The following is a 26,223-nucleotide window of genomic DNA, read 5'->3' as shown; positions in this document are numbered from 1 at the left end:
CTGATGCAAGAGAGGCCCAGTGGAATGCTGCTGTAGCCAGAAACGCGAAGGATGGAGACACAGCAAGAAAGTGACGCGCACAGGCCAGGCGCGGTGGCTCACATCTGTAATCCCAGCACTCAGGGAGGCCTAGGCGGGCAGATCACCTGAGGTCAGGAGTTTAAGACCAGCCTGGCCAATATGGTGAAACCCCGACTCTACTAAAAAATACAAAAATTAGCTGGGCGTGGTGGTGGAGGCCTGTAATTCCAGCTACTTGGGAGGTTGGGGCAGGGAGAATTGCTTGCACCCAGGAGGTGGAGGTTGCAGTGAGCCGAGATCATGCCACGCACTACAGCCTGGGCAACAGACTGAGACTCTGTTTCAAAAAAGAAGGAAAGTTATGCACACAAACCCAGAGTCTGGCTGCCTGGGTGTGAATCCTGGCTCTAGCACTACCTGACCATGTGACCTTGAACAAGTTCTCCAATCTCCATGTGCCTCAATCTCCTCATCTGTAAAGTGGGGAGAATAATGATATCTGTCTCACAGGGTTGTTGTGAGGGTCAAGTGATGTGTGTGCACCTCTTAGACAAGTATCTTGAACACATACACTGTATATTTGGTACTATTATTACTATTTCAGTAGGCACAGAGAGACTCAGCTGTAAGAGATAATTCTGAGATAAGATCAGGAAGATTTTGGCAACAGATTGGACATAGACAGCAAAGAAGAGGGAGGAGTCAAACATGGCTGAGAATTCTAGTTTGAGACGCTGAACATTGGTGGGACCACAACCCACCATCAAGAAGACAGGAGGTAGAGCAAACTTGTCCAGATGATGGGAGGAGAAGGAAGGGCAGAGAGTGAGCTCTGGGTAGGTGCTCATTTCTCTCTCGCATGGTGAGAAATTTGGATCTGGAGCCCAGGAGACAGGCAGGACTGAAGACACGTACTGGGGAGTTGCCACTGAATTATATCACATGAAGCGATGAGAGGGAATGGGGTTTCCTGGGGAGGATGTGCAGAGTAGGAAGAGGACCAAGGACAGACCTGGAGAAGGGCACTTAAGAAGCAGACTGAGAAGTAGATATCTATAGATGAAACTAGGAAGGAAGGTCAAAGGGACGGGAGGGGATCCATGCTCACAAAGGAGAGATGTTCAGGAAGGTGGGGAGAGCCAACGGCATCAGAGCATGCGGAGCAATACAGTAGAGTCTGAAGCCTAAAAGCTGGCTGGGGACTTGCCAGTAAGGCAAATGGGGATGGCTTCAGCGTGCTGTCTGTCTGGTCCACAGTGCACGTGGATGTCAAGGTTGCTGCAGCTGAGGGGTGGGTAGGAGTTAAGGCAATGATGGAGACTTGGATTGTAGAATTCCCGTTCGAGGAACAGGGTGATGAAGAGATGAAGATGTTGACTTAAGATGGAGACAGTGTGAAGTGAAGCCTTTTGTGGAGAAGGGGGCTGGAGTGAGTATAGCCTGGGAAAGCTAGGAGATGCAGTGCAGGAGAAAGGAAAGAGGGGCGTGGTGGTGGCAGTGGGAGGACCCCAGACAGTTTGGCCTAGAGCAGGAAGAGGGCCCTTCTGGGAGGAAAGAAGGTCTGAGTGCCCTGGAAGTGCGTTCAGGAGCCCCGGGCACAGCTGTCCTCGCCTGGAGTCCCTCCATTCTGTTTCCTGCTCTTTGGGCCAACAGCTAACTTCAGAAGAACACTGGGAGTTAAAATGGGATTAAAGGAGCTTGGGGGTTCCAAAATGACAAGTGCCTACCTGGGTGGCCTGACACCTGCTCTGTTCCGGTAACTTCTGGAACCTCATCATCCAGGGCCGTGGGTTTCCACCAGGCAGATCCGGACAGTGTTCTGTGTATGCTGTTGAGCATTGTGTTGCTTGAGGACCTCCCAAAACTCCTGTGAGGCCAGAAGAGATTCTGAAGCAAGTAGGCAGCTGTCCTTGTCCTCACCTTTCCTGCCCCATGAGCTGGGCATCAGCGGCCTGGGGTTTCCTCTCAGCCCGTGCTTGGCAGCATTCTAAGCTCACCTGTACCAATACATGGCTCTCCCATGCCTGTTTCTGGACACCTGTGCCAGCTGGTCCTGAGGCATTGCCCTGGTGTGCCCCAGTGTAGCGTTTAGTTTTAAACCAACTGGGATTTTCCATCGTTGTTTTCTTGAATGTGACAGAGCAACTACCATGGTTCTCTCGCTGCTCCTAGTACAAATTGACTTGTAATTAATTGGTTCGATGGGACATTTTCTCTAAAATCAACATGATTCAGGTAAGGAAAAGTCTTTGAGGACCAGCATGTTGGAGAGGCCTCTCCAGGGACGCCAGTGAGGGAGATGCAGGGGCAGCAGTGCCAGGTCCTAGAGCTGGCCATGGAGGGTCTGCAGTGATGGCAGAGTAAGCCTCGGGCCCCAGGAGCAGCCTCAGGACAGCAGGCACCAAAGCCACTGAGCCTGAGAGAGCAAGGGAGGGAATGAATAGACCATGTTGGATTGTTCAGTTCCACCAACCTGCACTTAGCTGACTATTGGGAAGATGGAGAAGAGTACACCACGGTCCCTGCCCACAGGAGCTCCCAGCCCAGTGGGGAAGATGTAGCATCTGCCGCAGAGGAGAGGGAAGCCACGGCGCTACACTCATGTTGGTGGGGCTGGTTCAGAGGGCCTAAGAAAGCCATGCCAGGAGAATAGAGCCTCCAGGTAGTGGCTGCAGCATGCAGGAGGGAGGCTCCGAGACCTCCCTGGGAGGATGAGAACTGAGGACTGGAAGACCCTTGTTCTCCTGAGGATCGCTTGCTTCTGCTCCAGCATCCAGCTTCCAGTCCTGTACTTCCTAGTGGACCCAGGATTCGGGGGTGGTGGGGTGGGGCAGGCTAAGAAAGAGAAGAGGATCAGGAGCCAACAAACCACATTTTGCTCAACCATAAGCAGTACAGCTGGGTTTTCAGGGTCAGTTTATAATACCTTCTCCCTCACTTCCAAAATATCAAAGCAGAAATGTAGATGCAGGAGCCTGACAGATGGAGCTGTGTTGGAGATATGGTTTTGATGTTTGGCCACACGGGCTTTCTAAGACCTCACTGCAGAATTAAACACAGCCACCAGGCACAGATAGAACTGGTGGAACACACATCTAAAAGGACATTCCTGACTGGGTGCAGTGGCTTACGCCTGTAATCCCAGCACTTTGGGAGGCCCAGGCAGGTGTTTCACCTGAGGCCATGAGTTTGAGACCAGCTTGGCCAACATGGTGAAACCCCTTCACTACTAAAAATACAAAAAAAATTAGCTGGGCATGGTGGCGCATACTCAGAAGGCTGAGGCAGGAGAATCACTTGAACCCAGGAAGCAAGGTTGCAGTAAGCCAAGATCATGTCACTGCACTCTAGCCTGGGCAACAGAGATGAACTCCATCTCAAAAAAAAAAAAAAAAAAAAAAAAAGAAAAATTTAAAAAGCACCCTCCTAGTCAACAGGCAGATTTGAACAGAAGGCCCAGATGGGGCCAAGCCACAACCTCCACCTCCTTCTAAACCTGATGTTCTCAGTTTTATCAGACCCAGTGTCTCTTGTAATGAGGCTCCTGTAATACCCCTTTAGTATCCTAGAGTGAAATTTATAGAAAACATAGGCCAGGCATGGTGGCTCATGCCTATAATCCTAGCACTTGGGGAGGCTGAGGCAGGTGGGTCACCTAAGGTCAGGAGTTTGAGACCAGCCTGGCCAACATGGTAAAACCCCATCTCTACTAAAAATACAAAAAAATTAGCCAGGCACGGCGGCTCATGCCTGTAGTCCCAGCTACTCAGGAGGCTGAGGCACAAAAATTGCTTGAATCCAAGAGACGGAGGTTGCAGTGAGCTGAGATCACGCCACTGCACTCTAGCCTGGGCGACAGTGAGACTCCGTCTCAAAAAAAAAAAATGTGTATACACACACACATATATATATGTATCAGTAATATGGTCTAACTTGAATAAAAAGGAAAAAGCAAAGTAGTAATAAAACAATGTGTATTTCAGCAAATATATCCTTAGACACACTCCCCTAAGAGGTTTAATGAGGCAGTGGGATGCTCATGCCTCTATGAATGTGACAGACACAAATACAGGCTGATACTGGAATGCTATCCTGGCTGCTCAAAAGCCACGGGCTTTCAAAATGTTCAACAACTCTTGGTAAAGCTCCAACCAAATCTAATCTTTCCTCTATTAACACAGAAAATGGCATCCCTGGGTAAAATGCGTATTAAGGGTGTGCAAAAGATACTTTGTGTTTATATAAAAAAATAGAATTGGGTTTTGGACTTATTTGATTAGAGCAGGCTATTCACTGACACAGATGTCCAGTGGGGCACTTGAAAGTCATGTAAAAAGCTGTATGGGATACAAATAAGTGTTTGTTTGATACTGTCTTCTGCAGTGCAAGATGTCTAGAATACCTGCCTTCTGCCCAATAAATGCAAGCCAAGCCTCCTAATTATTAAGACAGTCAGAGAAACCAGATTTCAGAAAACATCTCCCGCAGTAGCTGTCATCCCCAGTGAGAACAACTGACCTTGACCCACCAAGGGCATAAGTCGTTTCTCTTACCAGGAGACAGACAGCCAGGTATGACTAGACCTTCCACATAGAAATACAAGGCAGTGGAAAGTGGAGGCCTTCCCTGCAGCAGGAAAAGGTAACCCCAGAAAGAACGCACACAGCCTCTGCCCTCAGAGAACTTACTTGCTGTCTATGCAATGAGGGAGATGGGTCTGAAAAATTCCTAAAAATGTCAGAGCAAGGGGTGTGTAAACCAGCACCACCCCCACGGGGAATGAGCTGGGCTGATTGAGTGATTAGGTGGGTGTGGAGCAGAATTTTCAGGCAAGAGATAATTGGCAAGATTAAATAACTCCAGGACATCACACACCAGGGCCTGTTGGGGGTTGGGGGCTAGGGGAGGGATAGCATTAGGAGAAATACCTAATGTAGATGACGGGCTGATGGGTGCAGCAAACCACCATGGCACATGTATACCACCTATGTATCAAACCTGCACCTTCTGTACATGTTTCCCAGGTCTTAAAGTATAATAATAAAAATAACTCCCTTCTCCAAAGCGATGTCCCCATTGTAGTCAAGATAATGTAATAATCAAGTATTTCTTGAACTCTGTGTGCCAGGCACTGAGCATAAAAGGGTTTATATACATTCTTTTGTTTAATATTTATAGCAACCCTATGAAGTAGTGGGTATCATCCCTATTCCATAGTTGGGGAAACTGAGGCACCGGGTGGTTAAGGAATTTTCCCGTCATAACACTGTTCACAGAGAAGTCTGTATTTAAAGCCGGCTTGCCAGGCTCCCGGCTCTGTGGTTCTCCTCATTCCACTGCCTGCTTGTCTCAGGAGGCCGAGTGATGTGGTGGTTGGGTTACGTTGCCCGTATCGGTCAACTCCTCTGTGCCTCTGATTCCTCATGTGAAGATGAGAACAGTAAGAGTATCTATTTCCTAGGGATGGCGTAAGAATTAATAGTAAGATCTATAAAATACTTAGAATAATGTCTGGCATATAATAATCCACTAATAAACATTAGCTCTTATTATTTTCTGATGAATGAGAACCCATCATTTTCTCTACCACCCTTCTCCCTGTGTGGTTACTTAGCTGGGCTTGCACCAGGTTAGAGGGCTGCAGATGCTACTAGAAAGGTAAGTTTTTTCTGGGATCCATCATCTCCCAGTCTCAGCCTCGCTGCCCTCCGCAAGCGTGGGCGGGAAGCAGTTGGTAAACGTGTTTGTTTTTGGAGAGGTGGGAATTTGTCCTCTTTTGCCAGCCTTGCTGAGTGCTTTGGCCTGAGGCTCAGGTGTCAGCTGTTTCCTGTTTGTAGCCTGGGCAGCAGCCCCAGTACTGGCTGGACCAAGCTCTGTGGCGAGCCGGTTAGTGAACAGCACAGAGGAACAGGAACGGCTGTCTGGGTACTCCAGAAGCCTATGCCTAGTACTTGCTGGTTTACCAGACAGCCCCAAACACCACCAAAAAGCCCACTGTGGCACGGGGTTTGGGCCTAGCTGGTTCCAGCTCGAGCAGTGGCATGAGCTGTGCCTGCATTCTGGATGGGTAGCAGAGATGGAATGCTCCTCTTGGCTCAGGTGTGCGGTGCAGAACAATGAGAACAAAGGAGGGAGAAGGCCGAGGAAAGGGAAGCTGGATTTAGCCCCAAACAATAACAGGGAAAGTTAATACCATTTATTGACCCTTTAGTTTATTATAGGAACTGGGCTGATTGCCTTACATGCAGTATCTCATTTAAACCTTATAGACACCCAGAGCAGTAGATTTTATATTTCCATTTTAAAGATGAAGAAACTGAGGCTAGGAGAGGTCAAGCAACTTGCTTAGAGCCAGGATTCAAACCAAAGTTGATGTGCTGTGCCAGGCAATTTACATAGGTGATATCTTATTTGAGATTACCTAATTAATCCTTACAACAGCCTGGTGAGGTAAGCATTATTCTTCCCATTATGCAGCTGGGGAAACTATAGCTCAGAGAGGTTAAGTAACTTGCTCAAGGTGGAGCTCAGATTTAAGAGGCCTGTCTGACTTTCTATCATACCCGACTGCTTTTGAGAGAAAGGGGACAGAGACAGAGAGAGAGAGAGAGAAACTCCTGCAAATGAAACATGACCTTATGTTACCCAGAGCTGCTCACTTGACATGTGTCCAGTACTTTTCCATGTTTCCAAAGCCCTGTCACTCATACCGACTCCCGCAGACTTCTCCTGGCTGGGGCTTGCCAGCTGGGATGGTAGAGATAGTATCTGCAGGCTCAGGGAGGGTTGCCAGGTAAAGGGTGGGGTGAAGAAGGGTTCCCACCCAAAGAGGGTTCCCTGGCCCTTCAAGAAGCCGCCTCCCTGGGCCTGTGCGTGAGAAGGGTCCAGGGAGGAGGCAATGTTTGCCTGTGTGTGCCTGTAGGGAGGGGGCGGGCCCTGGTTTTCTCTTTGCCCCCAAGTCAGAGAAGGCTGTGCCTGCAGCTCTGGTAACCAACCAGAGAGTCACTGCCTTGGCTAAAAATAAGCTTTTTCCACCTCAAACTTCCTTCCCCCTAGTCTGGCCCTCGAGTGACTTTGGAGGCCGCCCTGGGGCTCAGGTGCTGTTTCTGTGTACCTGTAGGGTTCCCACCCGATACCAGGTCACATCTAGCTTTATGTCCCTCTCTGCTTGACAATTTCCAGAGGCCTTCTCTAAGCCAATAGGTTTTTTCCGCTCGTAAGAACTGTGTGAAGTGGGTGTTACTACTCTTATTTAACAAAGAAGAGAACTGAGGCTCAGGATGGCTGAATGGCCTGCAACTCAGTAGCGGAGCTGGGACTTGCTCTGTTCCCTTTACCCGGAGACTGCTGGATCACAGGGGCTCTGCTCCATGCAGGTCTGTTGCCTCCAAATCCAGCTTGTCCCACTAATCACCACTGCCTTCATGGCCCCCATACCCTCCTGGACCTCTGATGCTTGTGTTCAGATCAAGTGTTGAGACTTCCCTCCCTCTTCCACCAAAGCCCTCTTGGCTCCCAGCTGCTGAAGATCCTGAGTTTACATCCTGTTGTGCTTTTCTTTCTTGGCAGCCCCTCCCTCCCCTGCGCTGGCATCTACTAATATTTCCTCCCATACACTTTGTCAGCATAGACTGCTGTGGGCTGTCCCTGGTTCCAGTCCTATAGCGGACGGTGTGGTGGCAGATTGAGCTCCGGCATTGCACAGACCTGGCTTTGAACCTTGGCTCCACCAACAGAATCTGTGTAACCTGGTGAATTATATGCTCCATGCCTCAGTTTCCCCCTCTGTTCAATGAGAGGAAAAATAGAATCAACCTTATAATGCTGTTAGGAGGAGGATTCAATGAGATCTTGAGTGTAAAGTGTCTTGGACATAATAGACACTCAATAAATGTGAGTTGTTATTGTTCCTATTGTAACAATTTTGTAGCAATATTGGCTCCAGTTGTTCTTGTCATATCCACGTGGCTCTAGCTCTCCCCTTCTTCTTAGCTTTGCCCTTGGGAGGCTCCAAAGACCTCTGGTTCCTTCGTTTCTAGATGGCAGCGCTGCTCAGATTCCCCCAACTGCTGGCCTTCTTCTGAGTGTTCTTGCCTGTGGCCTTGGGCTTGACTCAGCCACTGCTAGAGCAGTCATAAGAAAGTTCATGCAAGACTCAGCCCGGGCCAGGCAAACACAGGCATGCCTCACTGTACCTAGCAGGGTGCTTTTTGAAGTGTTGTATACAATCAGGTTTTGTAAATGAAATATCGTTTTCCTTCACCAGAGAACCTGCATTTAAAGAAATAGTGCAGTGGCTCTATTACGCCTGTAATCCCAGCACTTTGGGAGGCTGAGGCAGGTGGATCAAGGCTAGGAGTTCAAGACCAGGCTGGCCAACATGGCGAAACCCTGTCTCTGCTAAAAATACGAAAATTAGCCAGGCACGGTGGCGTGCACCTGTAATCCCAGCTATTCTGGAGGCTGAGTCATGAGAATCACTTGAACCCAAGAGGCAGAGGTTGCATTGAGCCAAGATCACATCACTGCACTCTCTAGCCTGGGTGACAGATTCTGTCTCAAAAAAAAAAAAAAAAAAAAAAAAGAGAGACTGAATCTTTTCAGAGAACAAAGAATGAATTTGTTTATGGTCAGTTAGAGCCAAATATCATCTATGGGCTTTGCTTAAAGCAAAATCAAGCCCATGGATGATATTCTATATTATATATTCTATATCATAGATGACATTCTATATTCTATATTAGGAGTTTTATGTTTCTTTTTTCCCCCTTGATGACATCTCACAGTGTGTGATTCTAACAAGACATTTTTAAAAACTCAACCTAGGCCATCATTGTGGATGGTTTCATCTGAGGGCTTGGAAGTGGGTTTTGCAGGCCACTTATGCAGCTGGTAAACTAGCTTAGAAAGATTTGGATAGCCAGTCACTGGGAGTAAAGGCGGGTTCCTGCAGAGGCCAGTGGTGGAGCTGTGCTCCTAGCTCTGGACTGGGACTTTTGCAAGTGTGGCTGAGAAGAGTGATCAAGCTGAACTTGGACTCTAAGGCGAGAGCTGCCAAGCCAGAGAAGGCTAACCACTCTGCCTTGGAAAGGGAAGCAGTGAAGCTACCTGAAGGCAAGGAGTCCCTCCCTAGGTGTCCAACATGAACCAGAACCAACTTTCTTTTGGAGGATTTGGTGCCTTCCATAAGGTCGGCCTGTCAGCGCAGGAAGAGGGCAGCTTTCTAGCTAGTAGGGCACTCCCTGGACTCGACAGAGGCTGCCCTTGCCCACGTGGCCCAGAAGGGACAGGTGCTTTTCTGGCATAAAACAAGGTAGGGAGCAGCAGTGTCTGAGATTTGTAACTTTTTCCAGGATGCAGCAACCCATCAGTGACCCAGTGGGCTGCCCCATCCTGCTCAGGCAGGCCTCCGAGGATGTGGGGAGTCCAAGTGCATAAGAGGCCTCTAGTTCCCCTCCTTCCCTGGGTCCTAAGGACTTCCAAATACCACCTGGAAGCAATGAGAATCCTGCCTGGAATGACAGAAGCTCCCAAAAGCAGAGAGGAACAGAGAAGTAGGTGTCTTGATTCTGGTTTGCATGAGCCCTGACCCTAGCCTGCCCACGCCCCCTCCCTTCTCCCTACTTCCCATCTCTCTCTCAGGTTCCTGTTCATCTTTCCAAACTCAGCTCAAATGCCTCATTCTCCAACTGGCCCTCCACCACCACTACCTCCACCTGTGTGCCTTAATGGGCTTCGTGTGTGTGTGTGTGTGTGTGCGCGCACGCATGCACCTGTGTGCACATGCCTCCCCACCCGGCGGTGAAATATTTGGGAAATATTGTAGAACAGTGCCTGGCACTGTTTAGTTCTGGTGCACTCAGTAAGTGTGTACTAAATAAATGCGTGGAGGCGAGTGGATCACTTGAGGTCAGGAGTTTGAGACCAGCCTGGCCAACATGGCGAAACCCCATCTCTACTAAAAGTACAAAAAATTAGTGGGGCATGGTGGCACACACCTATAATCTCAGCTACTTGGGAGGCTAAGGCAGGAGAACCACTTGAACCTGGGAGGCAGAGATTGCAGTGAGCTGAGACCTCACCGCTGCGCTCCAGCCTGGGTGACAAGACCAAGACTCCATCTCAAAAATAAATAAATTAATTAAATAAGTAAGCAAATAAATGTACGGTTGGATTATTGGGCTGAACCTCTCCACCTGCCTATCACCCTGCTTCCTGGGGGCCGCGAATGCCCATCTCCTCTGCTCTTCCAGCTGCTTTGCTCCCTGTTGCAGCCAGTAATCCACAAAACCTGCCCCCTTTTCCCAGGAAGGTGAATTTATTGGTTTTATGCAAATAGAGTGTGGAGTGGGCTCCATCCAGTCAGCTCCGGTAAATATTGCCCAACTCCACCACTTGCCGGCTGGGCCCGGGAGCTGTTTACAGAGGCATCTCAGTTTTGGCTCGGTGGTTGTTGGGTGCTAGGACCTAGCCTCTAGGGACCCAGAGTGTGTGCAGGACTCTGACCAACCCAGTTTGAGGTTGGTAATTAGGTCAGCTAACTATCCCAAGCCAGAACAGGGCTCTTAATAAATACTGCTTGGGAAGTAACAGGGCCATCCATTCTGGGGCTGCCCTCTCCTGGTCATTTGAATGGAAACAGTGTGGCTGGGGACATCCAGTGGCACTTGGCATCACTGTGACATTATTTTTCACAAACTGTGGAGATGAATTTCGGTTAAGCCTCTAGCCCTGGGGTGAGTCTGAGACTCACAGACTCTTGGGGCTGATGGGTCCTTGAGGCCGTCCATCCCCCGTTGTCAGCAGTGTCCTGCAGAACCCCGCTACTCTGGCACAAGGCTGCCTTCCTCCCTTTAATCCTGTGTGTTGACACGTTGGTTTATTCATAATATAACATCTTATGACTCAGTTTTCACCCTCTGCAGTGAAATTTAAAAAGGAGAAAAGGAGTGCCATTGTATAGAACTAAATATATTCCATTTTTATCATTCAAGATTTTGCATTTTTGGTGTTAAAATATTTAGTGCATGTAATGAAATGAAGGTCAGAGTGATGGTGTTCGTTACTTTAACATTCCCATTTAGCAAAATGAAACAACTGTATCTAACTCTCAAAAAAATGTTTACTAATTATGAGCCTCAAAAGTCTAAGACACAGTGATTCCAGCATGGCCTATGCCTTGTATACAAATTCTGGCGACTCCCCTATCAGATGGCCCGTGGTCCTGTGTCTCTGCCAAAACTCATCCTGGGTTTTCAGACTTGCTACTAGCCTGCTCCAGGGCTGAGCGGGTTGAAATGGTAGGCGCCGTCATCTCTCTTGGTCACTCTGCCCGCCTCTGTCTCAGGGCCTGTCTCTGTCCTGATCACAGGGCCTGTCTCTGTCCTGATCACAGGGCATCCCTTCAATATTTGAGAAGAGTCATCATCCTGAAATCATCTCTTTTCTGTGTAAATATCCCGGATCTGTAAACAGCTCCATAGTCATGCTGCCGATTGCCTTCCTTAAAGCAGTTATATACTTAATACACGCACACTTTCTTATTATAAAACATTTCATAACAGAGATAAAAAGGAACTTTTTTTTTTTTGGGGGGGACGGAGTTTCACTCTTGTTACCCAGGCTGGAGTGCAATGGCACGATCTTGGCTCACCGCAACCTCCGCCTCCTGGGTTCAGGCAATTCTCCTGCCTCAGCCTCCTGAGTAGTTGGGATTACAGGCACGCACCACCATGCCCAGCTAATTTTTTGTATTTTTAGTAGAGACGGGTTTTCACCGTGTTGACCAGGATGGTCTCAATCTCTTGACCTCGTGATCCACCCGCCTCGGCCTCCCAAAGTGCTGGGATTACAGGCTTGAGCCACCGCGCCCAGCGGAACATTTTTTTTTAATACCTGTTCACTCTCAGTCCTCTTCCAGAGGTAACTCCTTTTATCAGAGTAGTGTATGTATGTCTAGAGGACTTTTTCTCTGGATATATATTACAAATGGAAATGTATACATTTTTGTGGAGTCTAAAAAATGCCTACAAACATATGTATATACTGCATGTATTCTTTAGTGACTTTCTTTTAAAAATTTAAAACAATATTTATAGATTGTTTCATGGTAGTACAAGATTTACATGATTTTTGTTAATGACCACATAATATTCTATTGTTTTAGAGTTTTTCTGGTTTTTTTTTCTTGCTCTGCCATCCAGGGTGCAGCTATCTCAGCTCACTGCAACCTCCACCCCGAGGGTTCAAGCAATTCTCTTGTCTTGGCCTCCCCAGTGGCTGGTATTACAGGCACCCACCACCATGCCCAGCTAATTTTTATATATTTTTTTAATAGAGATGGGGCTTTGCCATGTTGGCCAGGCTAGTGTTGAACTCCTGATCTCAAGTGATCCACCTGCCTTGGCCTCCCAAAGGGCTGGGATTTCAGGTGTGAGCCACCGCACCTGGCTTGTTCTATTAACATAATCTTACTTTTCCCAATCCCCAGTCCATGGATATGAGGATGCTTCGGATACTTTATTTTACAATGCTGCGATGAGCTCCTTGAACTCGTTTGTGCCTTGTTGCCTTTACATGCATGTGCTTTGGTCTGCCAATCACTCCCTTTAAGTATGCGATCCGCAAGTGTACGGCATAATGCTCAATGCTCAGATGAGATCCAGGCAGGCCAGAGCATGGTGCAACCATTTGTTCATCCAGCCATCCATTTACCCATTCGACACATTTTTATTGAGCAGGTACTATGCCTTTCTCTTGCCCTGATTTCTACTTGCGCCAGCTGCAAATAAGGCAGTAATGAGGCCTGCCCTCATGGGACGATGCAGTCTAGTACGGGAAACTCCCTCCATTCGGATACTCTGCTTCTGTTAGTACCACCCATCCCATGGGATTTTTAAAAGATAACTGTGTCACACTGTCAGCTTACATGTTCTTTGAGTCAGTTAATGTGTCTCAAGTATTTTTTCATATAAATTGTTGTCTCAACTTGTGCAGTTAATTTTCATATTTCTAAGTAAAGGATTTTTATATTTCTTCCTATGTTTTATCTTATGAATTGCTTCCCTTCCTGCCATATGTTTGAGCTTTTGTTTTTTGTTTTCTTTTGTTTTGATCTTGATGTCCGTGCAGAGTATTAGCTGGTCCTGCTCCTCATGCAGAGATGTAATAAATATACATGCTACGTCTCCATCCACGTTACCAATAAGATTCCTGGCCACACTGGACCACAAACGGGGTCCTGTGGCATGCCACTGGAGATGTCCCTCCTAGATGACACTGACCCATCGTTAATCAACCCTATCTCATCCCATATGACCTCATCTTGACCTCCAGGACAGTACATAAATACATATATAAAGATTTCAATGATGGTATCTGTCTGATCCCCCATTCTAAAAACTGATATGAAAGGAAACCAGCCTAGTTTGGCTGGACCTTTTTAGTCATATGATACAGTGGAAAGAGGGTTGATTTGGGGGATTTGGTCAGAGCTAGAGTCAAGCTCTGTCACTTCTTAGCTATATGGCCTTTGGGAGGTCATTTGACTTCTCTGAGACTCACTTTCCTATATTCGAGGACTGTCTAACATATTTATGCATGAGTACCACATATGTTTAATAAGCACTTACTAAGTGATGGACATTATGCATTGTGCTGGGCAGGCCATAGTAAGTAAGATAGATCTCCCAGGTAATAAATGTGCAAAACTCATGTCTTCAATAATTTTAGTGACAGACATAAGGAAAGCCCTCCCTGGAATAGGTTTTCTGGACATTCAGCCCTAACCCTTGAGACATGGGAATGTATCAGAGATTATTTCCCTTTTATGCATAGGGAAACTGAGATACACTCATAGAGTCCTTTAGCTCAAGTCCACTCAGCCTTTCTGTAACAAATTTGGTAGCTGCTCCATAGCCTTAGGGAATTTATCTTAAATTGTCAATTGAGTAGGTTCAGCCCACCCTTGTGCCTAGAGCCCTGTGCCAGGATAATAGGCGTAATAGGATAGGCACATAGTCAATACAAATTAAACCAAAGCCCAAGTCCAGTGTTAAAGAGAGCTTCATGGCAGTGCTGCATTACCTCACGTATCCAGAAAGCCCGCAGCCTCCCCTAGTTAGACAGCTGACAGTAAGAAGGAAGTAAATGAGACCTCAAGCCAGGCCCTTTCTCTGAGGCTTAAACTGTTATTTATAGATGGTTGCTCTGAGCTTAATGATTTGGTTTTTCTGTCCCTTAGCAGATAAAAGTGCAAATTAAAACTGGGATACAGGATTGCTGAAAGCAAGCATACCAGTAGAAGCAGAGATAAACTTGATTGTGAGAAAAGAAGAAAAAAAAAAACTGGGAAAAGCAAAGCTCAGAGCTGCAAAAAACAAACAAATAAAGAAAAACAAAAACAAACAAACAAACAAAAAAAAAAACAAGAAAAAAGGGCAGCCTGGGGCCTTATAGTGCTATGGGCCAACAGAAGTCAAACATTTCAGTATCCCTGAGGGCATGGTTGCTTTTAAAACGAGTTTGAAATTATGACTCTGAGTCATTGACTAAATTATCTTTCAGGTGTGCTTTAAGGCAGAATAGGGATGTATATGATACCTTTTAGCAAGATCTCTGTTCAAAAAGAAACCAATAAATATCTATCCAAAACTGAGATAAAAGGCTTTGGAGCTTCAAGGGATAGATTCCTGTGACTGAAAATCCACTTATTTAGGAAGGCTTCCAGATAAAATCCTAGGCATTTGAAAGGCATGCTGAATACATGACTTGAGTTCAACTCACAGCTCTTCTGCTAGCCAGCCATGTGCCTTGGACAAATCTCTTACTATTTATGAATCCTGTTTTCCTTAAGCAGGAATAACATTACCTGCCTTTTCAATCTCATGAAAGTATTCTGAAAATCAACAGAAATCCATTTAAAAGTGCTTTGTAAACTGCAGAACAGCATGGAGATGTGCAAGTGAGGTCTGTGGGCCACACCCCAGCTGTTGCCTACTGTGAGACAGTGACACAAGATGTGGACAAAGAGATCAATTCGAGTTGTTGCTTTAAATAGCCAGGCGCGGTGGCTCAGGCCTGTAATCCCAGCATTTTGGGAGGCCGAGGTGAGTGGACCATGAGGTCAGGAGTTCGAGACCAGCCTGGCCAACATGGTGAAACCCCATCTCTACTAAAAATACAAAAATTAGCTGGGCATGGTGGCATGCGCCTATAATCCCAGCTACTCAGGAGGCTGAGTCAGGAGAATCACTTGAACCCAGAAGGCAGAGGTTGCAGTGAGCTGAGATTGTACCACTGCACTCCAGCCTGGGCAACAGAGTGAGACTTGTCTCAAAAAAAAAAATATATATATATATATACATATGTATTATATACATATGCATATTTTCATATATGTATATATATATGCTCATTTAGATAATGTACCTTTAAACCTTTCAAGACGCCCTTTTCACCAGGCAAAAGAAGCAGCTCTGCAGCTAACTTTGACATCTTGTAAACTGTAACATTCTATATAGCTATGTGACATTTTGAATGCTTACTGACTTGCATCTTAATGTTTTCTAATCTAACATTAAGACATGCATACGAATGTTCATTGCAGCACTGTTTACAATAGCAAAGACCTGGAACCAACCCAAATGCCCATCGATGATAGACTGGACAGGGAAAATGTGGTACATATACACCATGGAATATTATGCAGCCATCAAAAATGATGAGTTCATGTCCTTTGAAGGGACATGGATGAACCTGGAAGCCATCATTCTCAGCAAACTGACACAAGAGCAGAAAATCAAACACCGCATGTTCTCACTCATAGGCGGGTGTTGAACAATGAGAACACATGGACACAGGGAGGGGAGCACTACACACTGGGGTCTGTTGGGGGGAAATAGGAGAGGGACGGGGAGGTGGGGAGGTGGGGAGAGATAGCATGGGGAGAAATGCCAGATTTAGGTGAAGGGAAGGAAGGCAGCAAATCACACTGCCATGTGTGTACCTATGCAACAATCTTGCATGTTCTTCACATGTACCCCAAAACCTAAAATGCAATAAAAAAATAAATAAAATCTCATGAAACAAACAAAAAAAAAAGAATTAGCTTTTAAAAATCAAACATTGCAGAAATATATGGCTTAGAAAGTGGATGCCTTCTAGAACCCCAAATGCTGTCCGTTGCATCTATGATTCACAGTTTGGCTTAGGGACCTTCAGATTTTTTTCTGTGCAGTTCTTCTGATCCTGGAGGCAGTCAACAGACAATTCCTGAAATAAACAGTCCTTTGTTATAAAAGAGAAACCTTTAGGGGTGGAAATACATTCTGTATCCTAAAACCTCTCCAGTCTCTGCTGTTTGGGCCTTAGGCTCATCCTCCTGAGCTCTTACTTAGGGGATTGCAGTAAATAGCTTTTTGCCTGGCTACCCTGGCTATAGCTGTGCTCTCTTCAAGTCCGTATTCCACAGGGCTATTAGGATGACTGAACTAAAACTAAAACCTTACCGCAGTCGCTCCCCTTTAGTTCCGCCTTGCCTTGCCCAGAGACCCTTCTGCACTCTTTTGTATTCTGCCTTGAGCCCCTGCCTCCTCACCCGCCTGTCCTGTCCCTCCCCGACAGCCGCAGTCCCGGATTGCTGGTAGTTCCTAAACAGGAAGAGGAAGTGCTGTTTCACCCTCTGCCACTTTGGACAGAGCCACTTCCGCTTCCTGGGAGGACTTTCTTTGCTTTTTCTGCCTGGTAAATTCTTCTTCATCCTTCAGGGTTGCTCAGATGGACTTCTTTTCCGAGAGTCTTCCTCCTCTCATTCCCTTTTCTCCAGCTATCCTCCTCCCTGACACATTGAATGGCAGCCTTTGTCACCTAGAACTTGCTTCTGAATGTTAGAAGTACCGCTCTGTAGGAGATGGCTCTGATTTGCCCAGCCTCCCAATTAACCTGGGGGCTTCCTATTCATCTTTGTGTCCCTAGTGCCTTTTCGTATATAATAGGTGCTTGGTAAATGTTGAACTAAACTGAACTGGAAAGGGAACCATTATAGGGCAGGAAACTGTATTTCATGCATGCCACGTAGAAGACCACCTTTTCCAGCTGCAGTTGGAACAGACCTCGGGCTGCCTCACTTGATTTGGGGGTGCCACGGGAGTAAAAGAGACAAGGAGGACCTCAGGTTTCCTGGAAGACTAAAAGATGAATATTACCAGAGATCTGCCAGGCGTGGTGGCTCATGCCTGTAATCCCAGCACTCTGGGAGGCCAAGGTGAGCAGATCACAAGGTCAAGAGATTGAGACCATACTGGCCAACATAGTCATCTCTACTAAAACCCCATCTCTACTAAAAATACAAAAATTAGCTGGGCTTGGTGGTGTGTGCTTATAGTCCCAGCTACTCCGGAGGCTGAGGTAGAAGAATTGCTTAAGCCTGGGAGGCAGAGGTTGTAGTGCGCCAAGGTCGCGCCACAGCACTCCAGCCTGGGGACAGTGTGAGACTCTGTCTCAAAAAAAAAAAAAAAATTATCAGAGATAACCATTTGCTTCATTCATCCAATGCCCTTCAGGGGCAAACTTCCAAATCACAGGCTTACTCAGAAAATGCCAAAGAGATTCCCATTCAGACCTGTTGAACTCTTTGCTCTCAGTAACTATTTAGGCCACAAATATGTGTGAAGGTCCCAGATTACACTTGTAAGTGTAGTCTGGAAATGTTTGCCCCAACTGTGTACCATACATAAAAGCAATATATAGTACACAGAAGAGCCCAGAGTGAACAAGCACCTCTCAGTAGTTTCCAGAAGCCCAGAATTCTCAGTGGGAGGCCCAGTGCAGCTGTCTCACAGCATGGTATAGACAGAAGGGAGGGGTCCGGAGGGCAAATCACCATGTAGAGAGCCAGGCTCTCCTCCTCCTAGCTGTGTGATGTTGTGAGTGTTGCTTAAATTCTCTGAGCCTTGGCTTCTGTATCTGTTAAAACAGCTTGGTAAGATTACTTCTCTCGGCCTCAGCCCACCTGTGCCGGGTGAAAAAAAAAGATTACTTCTCTAATTGAATTATCAAGAAGAATAAATGGTGGTATATTTGAAAGTGTTTCTCATCTCTACCGTGCTTTAAAAAATATTTTTTTCTCTTTCTGGAGCCGATGCTCCTGTAACTAATCTGTGTAGTGCTTCATGATCATAAGTTGGTGCAGTACACGGTATGTGTGCACACGGGTGTGCATTCAGCAAAGGCCAAATGCACTTCATTTTATTGGATTCATCTGGAACCCCACAGTAAATACACACTGGGACAGAAATTTCATGACATTCCTGAGCCACCTTTTTCCCCTCTTCACCTCTTCTCCTAACAGGGGAGGTAAGAGCAAATATCATACCTTGTAGTTAATTTGTATATGTGAGACTCAAGGAAATACAGGATGCTGGCTCGAAAGCCAAGTGCGTTATGTTTCCATATCAAACAGATGTGTGTTTATCTGATTCTGAACCTTGCCCTGCATAGTCTTTGAGAACTCTGAATGGGGTTCAGAGTTCTTTCTTTTGACTGAGACTAAATCTTAGTAGAGGAGCAGGATTAGGGCTACAACTGAGTTATTACAATAGCCAGAGTAGGCAACAACTTCAAAGTGATAAAAACAGATGATAGAGCCATGTGGCAGTGCGGTAGAATGAACTGGACACTGGATAGGGGGTTAGCAGACCCGTGATAGTCAGCCCTGGCTTGGTCTTTAGGCCTAACTGGACTGCAGCTCCAGCTGTGTTTCCCTGAGCAAGTTACTTTCCCTCTCTGGCTTCAGAAATCATATCTGTAAAATGATCCAGGTGGTATCTTTATTTCCTTCTAGTTCTGATGGTGAAGGAAGGGAATCAATACTTTTTGGAATATCTTCCGTGCTTCTAATACAACCTACACCAAACAACTTTGAAGAGTCTATAATTCTTTTTTTTTTGAGATGGAGTCTCGCTCTGTTGCCAGTCTAGAGTGCAGTGACACAATCTCGGTTTTGCAACCTCCACCTCCCTGGTTTAAATGATTCTCCTGCCTCAGCCTCCCAAGTAGCAGGGACTACAGGTGTGCCACCGCACCCAGCTAATTTTTGTATTTTTAGTAGAGATGAGTTTTCCCTATGTTGGCCAGCATGGTCTCGATCTCTTGACCTTGTGCTCTGCTCACCTTGGCCTCCCAAAGTGCTGGGATTACAGGCATGAGCCACTGTGCCTGGCCAAAGAGTCTATAGCAGAGAGGACTGTGTAGAAGTATGGAGTCAGACCAACTTAGACTGAAATCTCAGCTCCACTATTTACCAGCAGCGTGACTTTATGCAAATTTGTTAATGTCTGTAAGCCTCAGTCTTTTCATCTATAAAATGGGTCTAGTAACATAGTAAGCATACTTATATGCTTATAAGTCTACTCTCCCACCCTCTATACATTATTAACTCCTTAGATTCCATCTGGTCTATTTCTCTTCTTTTTTGGAGGAATAATCTAGGACTACAAAGATGAGTGAAGTAATGTAATACTAGGTCATGCAGCTAGCTAGAGGCAAGTATGGGTCCCGAAGTCAGGCTCCTGATTGGTTCCAGCCTTGTGCTTATTTGCTGGATGTCTTTTTTATCATCTGCACTGAGGACAGCAAAGTGCTTCCCTGATAAGCAGCCCAGGAATATGTCAAAAACAACAACAAAACAGTGTGATGATGAACTGCATGTTTACACCGGACACTTCCAAGAACAGCCACTGGGCTTGGAAACAGAGTTTGATGCTTAGCATTTCTTCCCCACACCCTCTCCTTCTGCCATTTCACTTATTTAGGGGCAGAACAGCCTTCTGTGGGGGCAAATCAGAAGTTCTGCGTGGTACTTTCCCCTAGTCAAAAAACCAGAGAGGGTAGCTCTGTCTTCTCTTCTACCAGGTAGGTCACCGAGAGCAGCAGCAGATGCAGGCTCAGAGGGGATCAGGTTCACAAAAGAGAACACCCATCGCTGCAGCTGCCCACTGGCGAGGATGCTACAGGTGTCTCAGGAGGGCTCTGCAGCAGTGCTTCAGTTAAAATGATTCAAGTCCTGCCGGGCGCGGTGGCTCACGCCTGTAATCCCAGCACTTTGGGAGGCCGAGGCGGGAGGATCACGAGGTCAAGAGATCGAGACCATCCTGGTCAAAATGGTGAAACCCCGTCTCTACTAAAAATACAAAAAATTAGCTGGGCATGGTGGCGCATGCCTGTAATCCCAGCTACTCAGGAGGCTGAGGCAGGAGAATTGCCTGAACTCAGGAGGCGGAGGTTGCGGTGAGCCGAGATCGCACCATTGCACTACAGCCTGGGCAACAAGGGCGAAGCTCCGACTCAAAAAAAAAAAAAAAAAAAAAAAAAATGATTTAAGTCCTGGGCACGATGAGGCATTAGTGAGGGTGGGTCTGCCATGAAGGCACAGCCTCCTCCCAACATTTTTAGAACTGAATTCAGGGATTTATATTCCAGAGGGAGAAGAAAACTTTTATGGGCTTAAAATGATGGGGTTTTTCATGCATCTATCAGCACTAGCAATGCTGTGTCCTACGAACTGAAGCCAAAGCGTTAAATAACATGACTGATAAGATGGTTGCATTTTCAGAGTAGGCACATGCAGGAAAAATAAGGATGGCTTTTTAGAAGGCTTCTTTTTAGTGGTAGCAACCCCACATGGTTCCAGCCTCCTAGGAGTCATTTGTCTCCTCTCTTCCAGCCCTCCTTTGTGTGGAGGTTTGATGATCTCAGGGCGATAATCCCAGTTTGCATGTGCAAAGGCACACCTAGGCTGCTGTATCATAGGTTTGATTAGAGTCCAGGGGCTGGATGAGGTCATCTCCCCAAGTACTTTCCAGAGGCATCGGAGGAGGCAGAATCCTTGGGCTCTTAAGGAACAGCCAACAGCCATGGAGATGGGAGACTCCCCCAAGCAAAAATGCAGCCAATATCTCTTGGGGTACTTTCAGCCCTGTTCACTTGAGATGAGCTACCTGTCTGCCCCATTCCACCACTTAGAATATATTTTTAGAATGTTTTCATGAGGAATACATTTGCCAGTCCTTTATAGATCAGTTACAAAACAGAAACTCTTCCTCACTGCTAGGGAGAAGTGCAGAAGTGGGGAGAAAGAAAAAAAAAATCTTGCCTGTAATTGAAGGCAGGTTGGGAGATGTTCACGCTTTGAAACGCTCCTTCTTGTGAAATGTTTATGAAACACTTTCCACAAACGAGTTATGCAACTGAGACAACAGCTTTGATCATTTTCATCACCAGTGATATATTCATTAGTGTTGGGCTGTTTCCCCCAGAGCGGGCCATGTGAAAATGTCACGGGGAGGGAGTTAAACATGAATATCCCAGCCCCACCATGCCACATCCCATGAACCCAAAACAGATGGTCAGTAAGGAGGTGCCAGTGTACATCTGGGCCAGAACGCCACTTTTTCCATCACTATTCTCTCTCCTACCCTTGGGATATGTGTGGTGTTTTTTGGTAGATAGAGCACCAGAGGAGGGTCAGGAGACCACTCTCTTATTGGAGCTTTGCCAGGGTATGGCTGTATGAGTTTGTACCCATCTCTGAAGTTCTCTGAGCTTCTCTGAGATGGAAGTGTGAACACTCGTTCTCACACGTCCTGGCTATGAGGCTAAAGCCAAGGAGGGATGTATAAAGGGTTTCCACCTCCTCCGAAGGGGCTCTCTCTCCTTCCAGAATGAGGCTGCTGCTTTCTAAAGTAAGTGATGTCAGGGAGTTCACTGGCAACAGAAAAGATAATCATCCCTGATACCTTTTTACCTTCCTGGTCACTGCCCAAGACTCAGTGTAATACCTTTGCACAGCACAGTGGGTGGAGAGGATCCTAAACTAACAAAGCTTGTCGCCTGTCCAATAAGTGGACAGGCTGCTCAGCAGCTGTGGCACGGTAGAGCACCCTGTGGTTGCCCACATCTCCAGGGATGCATCCATCCCGAGTAAAGTCTGGAGAAACACTCCACTTGCATGAGAAGAACCACCAAAGAGACCCTGGAGATGATCTTGACTCCAGGCAGGCTGTGGGTTTGGTTGGGTTTTCACAAGCACGGGGGAAATTGGGTTTTCATCCAATTTGCCTCTGGTTCTCACATTAGAAGTCAATGGGATCCAAAAGTAGTCTCTCTATCTCATCTTCCAGATCCACAGCCAACACCCAGTCACCTGGAAACTTTCCAACCTTTTCCCCTTAACAGCTGTAAAAAGAGATTTTTGTAAACCCTCAAGGACTTTATTTCTTAATTTCTTCATTTCTGACCCCCTGAGAGTATCAAACATGTCTGTTGGAGGCTGTGGGCATTGTCAGTGTATCCTTCTTCCTTCCTGTTGAGCTCAGCTGATGGAGACCACGGACTAAAGCTTAGATGTAAGAACCTGTCATCAAGAAAGAAGTCTCCTTTATTGTCTTTCTATTTGCTTTGTTTAGGATTGTATCCTTTGGGGTTACCTATCAGTACTTCACAGCCAGAGAGTAATGAATTATGAAAAATAAAAGATTCCATATCCAGAGTAACTATAAAGAAGATAAAAATAAATAAATAAACATTGTAAAAGAGTAAAAGGTCGGGCAAACAGATCAGAAAAATAATGCAGAGCGTTGTCAGAAAGCCCCAGACTAACACCCAAAGGGTTTTTCTGCTATCAGGCACTTGGTTTTTACAACTGGGAGGTCGGGAGTGCCCCCCAAAGAGTTTGAAGGGTAATTGATCCAGGAAGCAGATGAAAGGGTGAGTTTTCTTTTATGATGGCACTGGTTTCTGAAATTAAGTGTTCCAGGAAGACCTGGCACAGATTCTAACAGATAGTACCCAGGTTGGAGGCAAAGCACATGTTTTCAAGCTCTGTCATAGCTGCCTCTCCTTATCTCTGCCTTGTGCATAATGAGTCTACAGAGGAACCCTGCCTCTTGCCTCTGAGATGGAGCTGGGCCAAGCTGCCAGAGGCTGTTCCATCAGCATGATTTTACCTCCAGTGCTCCACGTTCTCTCTCTGTCCCCCTTCCTCCATCCTGCCTCCCCAGGACCCTTTGGGATGGCGGATGCCCAGGGGCAGGAGGCGGTTATGAAGGGAAGAGGTGGGGACCACAAATGCTTGGCTTAAGTAAAATCTCCTCTCAGAGCAAACCTTAAAGTTGTAGTGGTGGTGGTGATTTTGAAATAAGTGGTTTATCATCTATTTCTAGTTTTTAAAAACTTGCTAACAGATGTTTTCCTGGAATCTAAGGATGTGAAAACTCTAATTTTGGGGAGCAGAACAAGGACACCAGACTTTCTTAGATGTGCCAAGTGTGGATGGCACAGCTGAAGGGGCATGGGGCAAAGAAGTGGGGCTCTTAGAGACAACTCCCAGGCAGCCATGGTTTTCGAGTTTTCTGAATGTCTAGCTCTCTGCCCCGCAGTGCTATTTCCCATCTCTCTCCCTTCCTTCTCTTTGCTTCCAAGATTCCATAATAGTCTCAAGTGAAAGGAATGATTTCCAAAGACTGTCCCTGGAAGAGCCATCTTCTTACCAATTTCTGTGCAACCAGGGCTTCTTGGTGTCATTTGGATCTGCTCTCTGTAAGAACACAGCAGCAATCTGACTGGCCAGATCTCCCAAATGCACTAGGGAATTGGAATCTGTAATATCATTTTTCAACAGTTAGGGAGAAAAATCATGTAGTATCATACAATAGACAGGGAAACTGAGTCCCATAGAGGCTGAATGGTTGCTCAAGATTACATAGTAAATTAGAGTCAGAGTTAGGGCTAGAAACAAGGCCAGCATTCAATGCATCTGTTTAATATTTTCCTCCCTGTACCTCATTGGAGGCTGCAGAGAGATGGGTTTTGTTTATGTCTTTTGTTCAATTAATGTTCACTGACTTTCCATTATGTGCAAGGCACATATTTAGGAATTAGCTCCCTCCCCAGTCTCTAATGTTAGTAGGATCTTCCTAGTTGTCCAACCAAAGATAATTCTTTTTTCATTTTATTTAATCTTTAAGTTCAGAGGTACATGTGCAGGTTTGTTCTATAGGTAAACCTGTATCATGGGAGTTTATCATACAGATTATTTTATCGCCCACATATTAAGCCTAGTACCCATTAGTTATTGTTCCTGATCTTCTCCCTCCTCTCACCTTCCCCCCTCCAATAGGCCCCAGTGGGTGTTGATGTCCTCTATGTGTCCATGCGTTCTCATCATTTAGCTCACACTTGTAAGTGGGAACATGTGGTACCCTGCGTTCATTTGCTAAGGATAATGGCCTCCAGCTTCATACAGGTTCCTGCAAAGGACATGATCTCATTCCTCTTTATAGCTGCATAATACTCCGTAGTGTATATCTACCACATCGTCTTTATCCTGTTTATCACTGATGGGCATTTCGGTTGATTTCACGTCTTTGCTATTGTGACTAGTGTCGTGGTGAACATAACATAAGCGTGTGTCTTTATAATAGAACTGTTTATAAGGAATCCTTTCTTTAGTGACCCAAAGCACCAATTTTTCCCACAAGGAGTAAGCACAAGTTTAGCTGTTAGTCTGAACTTCTGGCTTAGGTTAAACTAACACAAACAGAAGATACTCTAGGATATTAGTGATATTCACAATGGAGACCAAGAAAATGGTTTAAGCCAGCATCTCTGTGGCTGAGAGTTTCTATCTGGATAGGGAACAACAGATGTCTGCATCGGAGGGTCTCCCCAGTGTCTTTTAAGAGATATGGTCTAGATCTTGTGCCCTGCCCCCTGCTCCCTCCCTCCGCCCCCCGCCATCACATTATATGAATTTAAAGTCACCTTAACCCCCCCCACCCAAGGGACTTCCTGAAACGCTGCAAGAGGGTAGTTTTCCTGAGAAGGGAGGAGGGGTGGACTCAAGCAGCCCTTCCTGCCCTGCCTGGGATACCTGGGAAGCCCACGAGTGGGTGGTTAGTGCTATCATTGCAGGGTGGTAGAGACTAGAGAGAGTTTGGAAACCACCACATGCCCCTCAGGCTGTAACTGCAGACTTGGCTGTGAGGAAGACATGCCTTCACCTGCAGGGAGACAGGCAAAGACTGTCACCAAAGCCACACAGGCGAAGAGGGCCAGCTGCAGAGGCAGACACAGAGGATGGAGAGGTGTGGAGGCAGACGGGATGGGGAGGGAGACTCCTCCAGATCCGTGGTGCCCAGACTTTGGGGTTTCATAGATGAAATTCCATGTAGGAAAATAAAACATCGAATTTGGGGGAGATCAGCAGAGCGTTGCCAGTTTTTTACTCTGTGGGGTAGAAAGTTTGAAATATACCATTTAGGATCACTATCCTGTCCTAAAATAAATTTTAACATTCTTCCTCCTAAGAAAAAAAGAATATCATCTCAAAATTTCTAAGAATTTAATCTTTTTTTTTTTTTTTTTTTTTTTTAAGAGACACAGTCTCACTATGTCACCCAGGCTGGAGTTCAGTGGTGTGATCATAGCTCATTGCGGCCTCAAATTCCTGGGCTTGAATGATCCTCTCATCTCAGCCTCCCTAGTAGGTGGGGCCATCAGCATGTAACACCATGCCTGGCTAATTTTTTTTTTTTTTTTTTTAGTTTAGGGAGGAAGTCTTGCTATGTTGCCCAGGCTGGCCTCAAACTCCTGCATCGAGCCTTATTTTTTTTGAAAGTCACCACACTAGCATTGCCTTTATCATTTCAGTGCCACTCACAGAGGCCTCTACCCAGCTGCCCTGGCAGGAAGGGCATACACAGGCAGGAAAATTAAGCTGCAGCCCAGTAGGCCCTGGGCTAGCTCTCTCTTCTCCAGGCTTGTCACTGCTTTCCTGCCTGGATCTTCCTGCCCTGTCCATCAGAGATCGCCTGATGGGGTCCAGCACTGACTCTCCTCTTGCTTCCACTTGCAGATTAAAACTGAAGATCTCAGTGACTCTCTGCAGCAGACCCTCTCCCATCGGCCATGCCACCTGAGTCAAGGACCTGCCATGATGTCTGGAAACCAAATGTCTGGGGTAAATACCAGGACCTGCCAGGGAACCCTGATATTCACAGTGGGCCAGTACGTTTAATTCAATCTCTCTGTGAGATGCTGGACTTCCATGCTTGGTACTCTGTGAATCCGTAAAATTCTAAAGAACCCCTTGTAGGCAATGTGAGAAAGACATTTGGAGGCTGTGAGTGGGGTTCTAAAACAGGA

The 26,223-nt window shown here is 46.3% G+C and overlaps 1 protein-coding gene across 1 annotated transcript in view; it reads left to right on the top strand.

Moving 5' to 3' along the window:
- POU2F3 (POU class 2 homeobox 3) overlaps positions 1–26,223 on the top strand; it is an 81,833-nt gene that overhangs the window by 35,264 nt on the left and 20,346 nt on the right. The window contains exon 4 of the mRNA XM_032285187.1: positions 25,934–26,038. Within this exon, the coding sequence (XP_032141078.1) occupies positions 25,934–26,038 (105 nt within the window). The remainder of the gene's footprint in view (positions 1–25,933; positions 26,039–26,223) is intronic.

This window comes from Sapajus apella, unplaced genomic scaffold, assembly GCF_009761245.1.
Source record: "Sapajus apella isolate SASKATOON/1434 unplaced genomic scaffold, GSC_monkey_1.0 scaffold16, whole genome shotgun sequence".
NCBI lineage: Eukaryota > Metazoa > Chordata > Mammalia > Primates > Cebidae > Sapajus > Sapajus apella.
Note: the sequence above shows the minus strand (reverse complement) of the source record. Positions and strands in the feature narration are given on the sequence as shown.